Consider the following 12687-nt stretch of genomic DNA (forward strand, 5'->3'; position numbering starts at 1 on the left):
ATGCTAAAAATGTTATGCAAAAGATATGAGAGAATGGTAGCGTCCTGAAAAATAGGATATGGTGCAACTTTTGCAACCATTAAGCTTGACTTTTACATGCAAGAATCTGGTAAGTCTTTATTTTTTCATATATAATTTTAGTGCTTCCCTACTGCTCACCATCTGCCATGTCTCAATGCCCCTACTCAGTCTCTGCAACAATATCTAGATGCGATAGAAACATCCCAGTATGGTAAAACCCTGGTGTTAAGGGGGTGCATTTCCCTTTTGCCCTACCATGATGGACTGAGGCAACCATTAAATCATGCCCTAGCTAACATACACCCTTTAAGATAAAATAACTTGTAGGACACATTTAGGTTGCATGGCCAGGCTTATAAAGTCCCTACCGATGATTTACCTAGTATACACCTATGAACCTGAACCTCCTTTTTGTGGGGCACACTGTCATCAAGTGGCTCATAGATGGCCCCCTATTAAAATGTAAGCATTCGAAATGCAGAGTGATGACAAGCTGAAGAAAAAAAGGCCAAAAATCCTGGAGAAGAGTGAATCTCGAGCATTGCTCATTTCCTTTAAACTTCTTTTTTGTTGGGAGGTAAGCCCTACACACCACCCAAACGTATGTATACTAACTATGAGATCACTATACCTTGGAGAAAAGTGAATATCCAGAGAAATGGCCATCTGGGACTTAGTATATGTAATTCTGTTTTTTGGCTATTCAGTCTCCTTGTGTCAGGACTCACTCTAGCGGGTCCCGACATTTCAAATGGGCACCCTCATGGACACATCCTTTCTCATGTACTAATCTACTACAGACCATCTACCTGCACAGTCTCACTTTTATCCACTTGAGTTTGCCCCCCCCCAACCCTCATCAAGGTCACAGCCAGGGAGGAAACAACCCCACAAACTTGTCTGAGAGACACTAAGAGCCAGTTAGACCCAGTTAATCTCCCTCTTTCAGCCCTGTTGCACCTGGATTCTTACTAAACCAAGTTCAGCACTGCTGTAGATGGGGGACTCTCATTCTTTGCTAACCAGGGCATCTGATAAATCTAGTAAATCTGTACTACCCATCCTCTCACACCCTCCAAAACAGACGTTCTGTTTATCATTTGTACATAATTTAATCTCACTACAGATCACTCATGTGAAATGACGTCAAAGTGACCTTGCCATACTCCTGTAGCTCTGTATGCATCCTTTTATAGAATAAGGCTTATTATGTACTGCATGTACTGCTGCAGCATTCTGTGTCTTTCATTTATATCAGCTAGTGTTTGCTGTCTAATATGGAAGACTTTTTTGTTTGCATTATTGTTTTTCTTATACGTTTATTCAGTTGTTTATCAAGTTTTATTCTAGTTTAATGAGTTGTGATATGCATTTTTTGTTTGTTTGCTTTTGCTGGTGTTGTCTGTGTTATTCCAGCTATCCAAATAAGGACACCCAAGAAATCAAAGTACTGTGAATGCTACAGAAAGATACTGTTTAATGATATATTCTGAGTAAATGGAAAGAAAAAAATGAGAAATTATGATACATCCAGAATTCTGTAGTAAAAGAAGCTACCAGTTATTACAGTAATGTCAGAACATATAAATAATGATTTACATTGGCTTACATTTTACATTTCATATAAAGTAGTCAGTTTTACTCATAAATGCATGTGGTATGTGAACAGAAACATGCACAGACTGAAACATAAAACTCCAAAGCAGCACTGCTGAGATATTTGGACACCTTCACATGATGATAACACAGCAATGTTTATTATGTACCACAAAAAATATGTACAATTGAACACCATCATGATCGGAGAAGCACACATAAGCACTCCTACTGATGCATATAAACATACCTTTTAATCCTTAATATCTACTCCAAGGTTTAGCCTCTTTTTGAAATATTATTTCTTCACTATGAAATCATATATTTCGCAGCAAAGGTCATTTATTGTCTCTTCTCACTGCAGGCAAATCTGAAGTTTCACTGAATGCAGGGTCAGAGTGTATCCTCTGCCACTACATGCCTGTTCAGTTACCCACACTCAGTGGAAAAGTCTAGTTGTACCCTCCCACACTGCATGCAGCAGTGAGTTTGTATCTTCCTGCAGTGCATGTACACATCGCTTCATAGTTATCGACACTGCATACAAAGTCATGCTCATATTCTTCCACAGTGTAGGAAGTGTCATTTCATACCTTCCCACAATGACTGAAGATGGGTTTACAGCCTTTCAAGAGGTCACTTTGTACTCTCCCACATGGTACATAGGGATCAGTTCATGACATTCTATAATGCATGCAGGGGTTGTAAATAGTTACGCAAATCTGGTTAGTTCTGTCAAAGTCTGCATCTTCATGTAACAGACATCATATTACACTCTGCCTCCATAATTATGAGTGAGTCTATTATCAAAGCACATAAAGAATGAATTATTCTATTGTCAACACAAGTACAAAGTACCTGAAATAGCAGCTCTCCCTAGCCAAATTCCTAGTACAATAGTTGCCAATATATCATTAGTAGCAGTACATGTTTAGGTGACTTCTAAGTCCCTGCACTGTATAAGCTTAATAAATAAATATAATTCTATGTCATGTACTTATATTATACACGTTTATGTGGGGTTGTTCTTCTTTGATGAATATTTTGAGATGTACACAATTAACATATTTCTTGATATTGTACATGCATATATCAGCTTGCTGATGTATAACATCCACCAAGAATACTGTTCTTTTGTGATGTATATAGATCAATTTTCTGTGACCTTATGGTATATGTATATGTTGATGTGTTCATTTGTGACACCCTATATAAAGCACATATTTGACTTTGACCTTGTGTATGAATCATATATTCTATACTCCCATTGTGGCTGAAAGGGTCTTCAGATCTGTCCATCCATGATTAACATGGCAAATAATTAAGTAAACAAATAAATACATATTCTCACAAATGCATGCAGGAGTCAGCTTGTATTCTCCCATACTGTCTAGAGGGTGCAATTAATATTTCCAGTTACACACACACACACACACACACACACACACACACACACACACACACACATGCGCACGCACACACAAAGACACTTCTGGCCAGAACTGGTTAGTTTTTTAAACTTTGTTTTCTGCATTGGATAATGGGTTAGTTCATATTCTCTGCACATCATTCATTGAATGGTTGACACAGGCATTTTGTTTTGTTTTTTTTGTCATTTCTGCTTTAGAGAGAGGGGATGATACATTAGGTGAACGTTTATGAATCCACTTCTAAACAGGTGCAATGATCTCTACTTTATGGTATGCATGTCCTTGCTGACCCAGTCTTCAGTCTCCCTGCTGTTTCAGTTTAGTAATTCAAAAGACTTCTTCTTCTTCTTTTGGCTTTTCCCGGTTAGGGGTTGCCACAGCATGATTGTCCACTCATGATTGGCAGTGGAGTTTTACGGTGTCGAGTTGGCAGCCCGGCACCCAACCTTCCACAGAAAGCACACACACACACACACACACACGTCTAGGGCCAATTTAGAGTGTCCAATCCACCTACAGCATGTCTTTGGAATGTGGCAGGAAACCAGAGCACAGGGAGGACATGCAGACTCCTTACAGAAGGCACCCCAGCCAAGAATCGAACCAGAGAACCTCTTGCTGTGAGGTGACAACACTAACCGCTGCACCACCGCAGCTGCCCTTTAGTAATGCAAAACTTAAAACGAGGCTAGGTGACAAAATCATTAAAACATGTTAAGGGAATCAAAAGGTCCAAAATAGGAGCTATCTTTCAGAAGAAAGATAAGGTGATGTGTGAAGATTATTTTTGCACAGAGAGTTGTAGACCTAGTGAACAACCTTTCCAAGGATGTAGAGTGGTAAAGTATTAAATGCCAAAGAGGAAGGAGAACAGAGCTGGTTAGCAAGAATTAAATGTTTATTCTAGAAGTGAGGATCTTCACAGGATGCCTTGCTATGCATTCCTTTCCACTGAACTTTAAAAGAATATCTAGAAAAATTGTCGCTGTGGAAGGAAAAAGATTTCTGCAAGCAGTAGGTAAAAGCTGAAGGCATTTCAATCAGTTTTCAACCAGTAATGGTACATTAGACCAAAACCTGACTCCAAGGAGAACTTTAGACAAGTAGTAGATATGTTAACATTATTCCAAGGTAAGACAATATAGAACAGGGCTGATAGGAACCCGAATCCTTCACTGGCAGATCATGTCATGCCCTTTCTCTTCAGTTAAAGAAAGAAGTAAACACATTTATGCATCCATGTTATTCTAACCGTACTTTCATTCTCAAAACTGAATAAATAATGTAATTTGCAGCATGTTTTATGCTGTTCTATTTCTTTCAAAATGTGAGCAGTTCTTGTGTTATATCAAAAATATTTAGGGCACTAAATGCATCTGAATCTATGTGTCCTGCTATTTAACTGTCTCACATTTGTAAAATGCAGACTGCATCACTCACTACATCCAAGTGCTACTGCTGAAGTAATTGGCATAGTTATGTGAAGACATGAGCAATGTGGAGAAAGACTGACATATCTTTAACAGGTCAATAAAATGTGCTGTCACATTGCATTCAGCAGTGTTTCTGCATACAAAAATAGAACTCATAGTTCCATGGCATGTACAGAATTGCCCCTCAACAAACATCTTTTTTATTCATTTTTTTTTTGTTTACGAGTGACATTCTGTTAAAGACTGTCATAATTCTCTTCACAAAGCTGCCTCTATTCCTTTGCACCAACTTATTTCTTTATTCTTGTATTTTCATGGTAACATAAATCCCTGAGAACCAGCAGCTCTTTTTTAGAGTAGGCTTAGTGTCTTTTGCACAAAATGCTAGGTATGTATGATCGTCTTGTGAAACCTATAGGCAGCACAGTGTCTCACTGGCTAAGTTTTTCATCATGGGTCCAGGGTTCAGTCCTGATCTATGTTTTTTTTTTTTTTATTTCAACAGCAAGATGCTAGAATCCAGACTCTTAATAAAACAATTGACAAATAGAAAACATAAAAAAAAGTCCACCAGTTTTGCGCTTTCGTTCATAAAATAGGAACTTCTTCAGAACTAATACCACACCACCAACTATATTTAAATATATTTGATAAACCAGGCAGCTAATTTATATTCAAGGCGATCATTGTAAAAACTAGTTAAAGGTACAGTACACACTGCATAATAAATTCATTCGAGAATAAAAAACTAAAATAAATACATACTATTATAACCTAAAAACTATTACAAGCCTAAACATTTGTTTAGTTGCATATTCTTAACAATTAAAATATAAAAAGTTAAGATAAAAAATTTTAAACTACATACAAACTAAGTTTCAAAACACTCATTATAGAAGTCGCTTCATTCAACCCAGGTGAAACGGAGCCATTCAGTCTAATTTCCCATTTATGTTCAGCATATTCCATTAAATCTGTCCACGGTCCCCTCCCCCAGGGTTTATAATGATGGTTTTCAATCCCTTAAACAGGAATAAATGATTTTTGTGCCACTCTTTATGCCTAAAAAATGCATTATTTCTATTTTTATGGCCAGTATCATGTATGTGCTCACACATATGCTCTTTAAACTTCCTCTTTGTTTTTCCCATATAAAAAAGGACATCTCTGACATAAAGGTAAATATAGTAACGCTTTAAGTTATAATTACAATAACAGTCTAAATTTAATAATTGATGATTCACTTTTACATTGCCCCTCCCATAATATACCAACATTGGTAACAAAAAACACACTTATAAGTACCTTTTTTGTGTGTGTATAGTCATACATCTCTTTTTCCTTCAGACACCAACACTGATTTAAATGATCTTCCTTTCTTATATACCAACTGCGGTTTCATCCTGCTAATTTCTATAATTTCTTTATTAGTGGAAAAAACTAACCAGTTCTTCTCTACAGTATTTCTTATATTGTCTGTGTCAGTGCTGAAGAGATCTCGGGAATCTCTCATTTTAAAATCATCAGTGAGCATATTAATATTATTATCCTACCAATTTTAAATGATGTTAAGTAGATGACATGTTTTGTTTTAGATGAGTTGGTTGAATTAGCATGGAATGTACTATTTCTCCTTTACATGCCATCTGTTTGTTCCACAGAGGACAGTGTCTTCCTGGATAATGAGGAATGGCGCAAGGAATATGTTTTGAATGAGACTGGGATGATTTACTATGGGACAGAGTTTCAGATTGGAGCCAGGACATGGAACTTTGCTCAAGTACGTAGGAAATTTTGAAGTTATATTTAGCTTCACAATGTTGCTTAATGTACTTTGAATTTTTTTCAGTTAATAACTACTACATAAGTAAACATTTACCAGCAATTAGTTGACATACACGACACTGCAAAAGATGCTTACCAAAGGCTAAGCACTAACATTGTTTTAGAAAACGAACACTCAATGATAATGATGTTCAGAATAAGTAAGGGCTGCTGTACCCCAGAGTCAGTGTCCTGGGTTTACATGTCTGACTTACGCATATCCACAGTAAACACCTTGCAGAGGACACTGTTTCAGTTATACTTAGTGTGTACATGTTATTTCAAACTACAGCTTAAAATGAACTATTGTTATTATTCTTTATGCAATTAACTTTTCCACTTTTCCCTACACTCAGTTTTCGAAAGGAGTTCTGGATGCTTGCCTCTATGTCTTAGAAAAGGGTGGAATGCCTGCATCTGGCAGCAAAGATTCTGTGAGCACTGCTCGTGTGATTTCTGCTATGGTAAGTGATGCTGCTCAGCTTATTGCTTGGTTAGCCTCAAGGTCGTTTGCTTGAAATGAGCATACTTTTACAATGACTGCTGTAACTCATGAGCTGTAGGTTTGAACCCCAGCACAGCTACCAGTGGCACATATGTACTAGTGCAGTAACCTGCACCCTGAAAGATGGCAAAGCTCCTTGTTACTAATACGGTAGGGTTTATGTGTGTTTGGAGTGCTGTCATGTCCCCTCTTCTGTACTAAAATTATAGAGTAAGCCCCAAAGTCTCTTGCTCCACATCTGTAACTCTTGCTGATATTTGTTTTACTTCTTATAAGTGGAAGACACTGTTAACATATAGGTTCATAGGTTGGTACTAGGCTATTGGGCCTATACAAGCCTAGCTACAACAATTCCCTGGATATTTCTTCCCACAATATTTACTTCCCTGGACCCCTGTCTAGTAGGGCAACTGACATGATCCCTGGGGTGAATTTTCTATCTCCCATCCAATCGTCAAGGTTCCTTTTGAAGAGGGCCAATGAGGCGCTCTGCTTGACATGTATGGACAGTCTATTCCAGAGTATGGGGAGTCTGTAGGTCAGGAACCTATCCCTCCAGCATATTTTGTTCATTGTGATGACAAGGTTTAGATCCCTGGAGCGTGTGGCTCTGAGGGTTTGGGATTTCTTTAAGTGGAGCATGTCCAACAGCTCAGTGTTTGACATGGCCTTGTATGTTAAGCAGAGATCACCTCTGAGTAGATGATATGCCACAGAGTATAGCTGGAGTTGTTTTAGATGTTCAGCATAGGGCATCTGCTTTAGCCCTGTGATTCTTTTAGTGAGGTATTTCTGCGGCCTTTCCAGCTGTTGCAGATGTCTTGTGAGGTACATACCAAATGGGGTGTTGTACTCTATCATGGGTCTAATGAGGGATGAGTACAGTGGGACAATGACCTCCTTTTTTCTGGATGAAAAGCCCTTAGTAATGAGGTGTGCCACATAGAAGGATTTCCTGACTGTTGTGGCAATGTGGTTATCGAAGGTGAGACCACTGTCCACCTGTGTCCCTAAGTCTCTCATCACACTTTCAGTGTTTAGTGTACTGCCACCTATGGGTACATGTTTTTTCTCAAAGGGGATAACTATACATTTCTTGGCATTAAGCTTGAGCCCATGGCTCTGGCACCAAGCATATGTTTCTGTAAAAGTCCTTTTGTAGAATATCCACATCATTTGGAGATTCAATAATGGCTCCCAGTTTGCAGTCATCTGCAAAATTTTGTTAGCCAGAGTCCCTTAGTGTTGGCCTGTACTTCAGAGATGTAGATGCCAAACAAGAGCTGTCCCAGGACAGAACACTGAGGTACTTCACTTGTCACTTGTCTGGAGCTGGATTTTGTTTTGGCTACTTTTACAGTCTGGGTTCTGTCAGTAAGCCAGATGGCAACCCATCGAGTGATGTAGGGATTTATGCCCAGCTTAGTAAGTTTATCTATGATTCCAGAGTGGGATATGGTGTCAAAGGCCTTGGTGAGGTCCAGATAGGCTGTGTGGACTGCCTTACCCTCTTCCACAGCTCTGGAGATTGATTCAAAGAAGTCAATCAGGTTCAAGCGACAAGATCGGCCCTTCACGAACCCAAACTGGGTGGGGTCCAGTGTTTGAAGGTTGCCACTGTCTTTGTTTATAAGTTCCATGATAATGCGTTCCATGCCCTTGCAAATCAGACTAATCAGACTGATGGGATGGTAGTTCCCTGGATCCAAGGTGGATTCCCCCCTTCTGGAGTGGGATAACTGTAGTTGTGCATCACTCAGTGAGCACAAAGCCTGAGGTGAGGCTATGGTTAAACATAACACTTAGGTGAGGTGCCAGTTCATTTTGTAATTCATGTAGTACACAGTCCGGGATGTCATCTGGTCCCATGGATGCTGTATTCTTAGCTTTGGGGAGTGCGGTTTCTACCTATGTGGGATGATTATTGGAATTTGGCAATCTTTTGGTATTGAGATGGGCCCTTTAGGGGGTGAGAGGGGTGTGAAGTTGGCACTAAATCGATCTGCCAGGATATTGGCAATATCTTTGGGATCAGTATATTTAATGCCATTCTGTTGTAGCTCAGAGCAGATCTGAGCATTGCCATTTAGATTCTTGACGTAACTATAGAATACCTTGTGGTGTCTTTGGAATCTTTGACAATTTTATTTTCATAACTAGCTTTGGAGGATTTTATGAGGGATCTCAGCTTCTTACTGAGGCTGGTAAGGGAGTTTTTTGCATATACTGACAATATCCACACATTCTGCTTTAAGCAAAGAATATGAGAACCTATAACAACAGACTTATATTATGAGATTTGAAAATTAATGATTTCAACACATTCTGCCGAATATGTTGCACAGAAAAACAAAACAAAAAACACAGCAAAGACCAACAAGAAAACATCCAAGAACACACCTAGAATGCATTTCCTCACACAGTGCTCCTTATAACCTCACACCACTAACAGACCCGTACTGTCCTACTTTATATCACTCTTAACAACATATTCTCCTTTTCCCATTTCCTATCAGCACATGTGCTATCCTATTATTCACATTAACTAGATGGGTAAATAATCACACTCCTAGGATGGATTATTTGTGTTATAATGGCTCAACAAGCTTAGGAATTAATATTGATTTGCCAAGTCTGAAATCAGACCATAGGAAATCCTGCACTGACATAATACAGTAAAATGTATTTATCAGGCTATGGAGTGGTCATTGATCACTGGGACAAAGCAGAAATTTCTTAAGATTCCACGAGTAGTATAGGTTATTTCTAACATTTATTTCATTGAATTGCACTTCTTTAATGCTTATAATTGTGCTATACAGCTAATCTACTACAGTTTGCACTGTTATAAAGCTTTTTTTACTGTTTCACTGTATTTATGTATGGTTTTAACTGTATTTTTCATTGCTAGATTATGTTTTATTAATCTAATTCCATTTTTACTGAATTACTTAACTGTAAACTGCCTTTTCATACTGATAGTTGTATTTTCTGTTTGTGAGTCTGTGCTTTTCTGTGCATTTTGTGTGAGGTTTCTGCGTTCTAAGCAGGTATCATATAACTGATTTGTTTGCAGTTAAAAGCATTCTCTAGAGTCTCCTTGCTCCTTTATCTACTTAAATGTTTAATTTACTGGCTATAGCTAGTAGTTCTTTTACTTGGTGGCTTTGCAGTTGCCCGCCCATTCTATAAATTTGATCTGGGACACTCCTCCCAGTCTAGTGTCATGAGCTCATTCTACCTAATACAGAGAGAACATCTGAGAATTCCAACCCACTTAGATTCTTAACCTCAATTTATCTTCTGTTCCTGCGTTCTCCCTTTCCACTTTACAAAAAAAAAAAAACAATTGCTGGAATCTCCTTGTGTTCTGACTGAGTGTGCTTCTCAGCTGATAAGTATATTTTTGGCACTTTTTAACTATTCAGAGTTGAATAAAACAATTATTCAGTTCAGAATACAGTGTGAATAAATTGCATTTATTTAAACTGTATTTGCTTTAATACTGCTACACACTCAAGTGTGCTAGCTTGCACTGCACTTGAATTGTTTTAGTGCTGTTTTAGCTGCCTTTCTGTAAAAAAATAATAATAATAATTCTAAGCTTGTTTCCTGCCTTTTCTGTAACTAGTATAGTCCAGATACAGATTTGCTGTATCCAGGACTGTTTGTAAGCTTCTGAGTCCCCCAAGCCTTTCTGTGTTGGAGGGAAGCTTTCTAGCTTATCAGTGGGAGTGGTAAGAACTAGGTAGACTATCTACCAAAAAAGGATTGGTTCCTGGCTCAGAAATTGTAGTTATTGTCCGTTTGGGCAGTTTTTCCATCTCTCTCAACTTTTCTGGTTTAAAAGCCCACATTTCAGCTTGTTTCACACTTTTCCTGCAACTAGTGTAGTCCAGATACAGATTTGCTGTTTCCAGGACTGTTTGTATGCTTCTGAGCCCCCCAAGCCTTTCTGTGATGGAGGGAAGCCTTCAAGCTTGTCAGCTGGAGTGGTAAGCACTAAGTAGCCTGTCTACCACAAGAGGAGTAGTTTCTGGCCCAGAAATTGTAGTTATTGGCTGTTTGGGCAGTTTTTCCATCTCTTTCAATGTTCTGGTTTAAAAGCCCACGTTTGCGCTTTTCCCACCTTTCCTGTAACTAGTCTAGTCCAGATACAGATTTGCTGTATCCAGGACTGTATGTTAGCTTCTGAGTCCCCAAGCCTTTCTGTATTGAAGTGAAGCCTTCTAGCTTATCAGCAGGAGTGGTAAGCACTAGGTAGCCTATCTACCACAAGAGGAGTGGTTTCTGGCCCAGAAACTGTAGTTTATTGGCCGTTTGGGCAGCTTTTCCATCTCTCTCAACTGTTCTAGTTTAAGTCCATGTTTGAGCTTGTTTCCCACTTTTCCTGTAACTAGTCTAGTCCAGATACAGATTTCCTGTATCCAAGACTGTAAGCTTCTGAGCCCCCCCCCCCCCAAGCCTTTCTGTGTTAGAGGGAAGCCTTCTAGCTTATCAGTGGGAGTGGAAAGCACTAGGTAGCACTTCTACCACAAGAGGAGTGGTTTCTGACCCAGAAATTGTAGTTTATTGGCCGTTTGGGCAGTTTTTTCCATCTCTTTCAACTTTCTGATTTAAAAGGCCACATTTGCACTTGTTTCCCCCCATGTCCTGTAACTAGTCTAGTCCAGATACAGATTTGCTGCATCCGGGACTGTTTTTAAGCTTCTGAGCCCCCCAAGCCTTTCGGTGTTTGAGGGAAGCCTTCTAGCTTATCAGTGTGACTGCTAAGCACTAAGTAGACTACCTACCACAAGAGGATTGGTTTCTGGCCCAGAAATTGTAGTTATTGACCATTTGGGTAGTTTTTCCATCTCTTTCAACTTTTCTGGTTTAAAAGCCCGCATTTGCACTCGTTTCCTGCCTTTCCTGTAACTTGTGTAGTCTAAATACAGATTTGCTGTTTCCAGGACTGTTTGAAAGCTTCTGAGCCCCCCAAGCCTTTCTGTGTTGGAGGGAAGTCATCTAGCTTGTCAGTGGGAGTGGTAAGCACTAGATATCCTATCTACCACAAGAGAAGTGGTTTCTGGCCCGGAAATTGTAGTTTATTGGCAGTTTGGGCAGTTTTTCCATCTCTCTCAACTTTTCCTGGTTTAAGCCCACGTTTGAGATTCTTTCCCACTTTTCTTGTAGCTAGTCCAGTCCAGATATAAATTTCTTGTATCCAAGACTGTTTGTAAGCTTCTGAGCCCCCCCCCAAGCCTTTTTGTGTTAGAGGGAAGCTTTCTAGCTTATCACTGGGAGTGGTAAGCACTAGGTAGCACTCCTACCTCAAGAGGAGTGGTTTCTGACCCAGAAATTGTAGTTTATTGGCCGTTTGGGCAGTTTTTTCCATCTCTTAAAAGCCCACATTTGCACTTGTTTCCCGCCTTTCCTGTAACTAGTCTAGTCCAGATACAGATTTGCTGTTTCTAGGACTGTTTGTAAGTTTCTGAGCCCCCAAGCCTTACTGTGTTGGAGGGAAGTCTTCTAGCTTGTCAGTGGGAGTGGTAAGCACTAGGTAGCCTATCTACCACAAGAGGAGTGGTTTCTGGCCCAGAAATTGTAGTTTATTGGCCGTTTGGGCAGTTTTTCCATCTCTCTCAACATTCCGGCTTAAAAGCCCATGTTTGTGCTTTTCCCGACTTTCCTGTAACTAGTCTAGTCCAGATACAGATTTGCTGTATCCAGGACTGTATGTAAGCTTCTGAGCCCCCAAGCCTTTCTGTATTGGAGGGAAACCTTCTAGCTTATAGCTTATCAGTGGGAGTGGTAAGCACTAGGTAGCTTATCTACCACAAGAGGAGTGGTTTCTGGCCCAGAAATTGTAGTTTATTGGCCGTTTGGGCAGTTTTTC

The 12687-nt window shown here is 39.4% G+C and overlaps 1 protein-coding gene across 1 annotated transcript in view; it reads left to right on the forward strand.

The window, feature by feature from the left end:
- The window catches only part of LOC122790742 (protein-glutamine gamma-glutamyltransferase K-like), a 134374-nt gene that overhangs the window by 69167 nt on the left and 52520 nt on the right, over positions 1 to 12687 (forward strand). Inside the window, exons 5-6 of the mRNA XM_044058336.1 lie at positions 6142 to 6260; positions 6661 to 6768. Of these exons, the coding sequence (XP_043914271.1) occupies positions 6142 to 6260; positions 6661 to 6768 (227 nt within the window). The remainder of the gene's footprint in view (positions 1 to 6141; positions 6261 to 6660; positions 6769 to 12687) is intronic.

This window comes from Protopterus annectens, chromosome 16.part0, assembly GCF_019279795.1.
Source record: "Protopterus annectens isolate FY-2018-M chromosome 16.part0, PAN1.0, whole genome shotgun sequence".
NCBI classification, from domain to species: Eukaryota; Metazoa; Chordata; order Ceratodontiformes; family Protopteridae; genus Protopterus; species Protopterus annectens.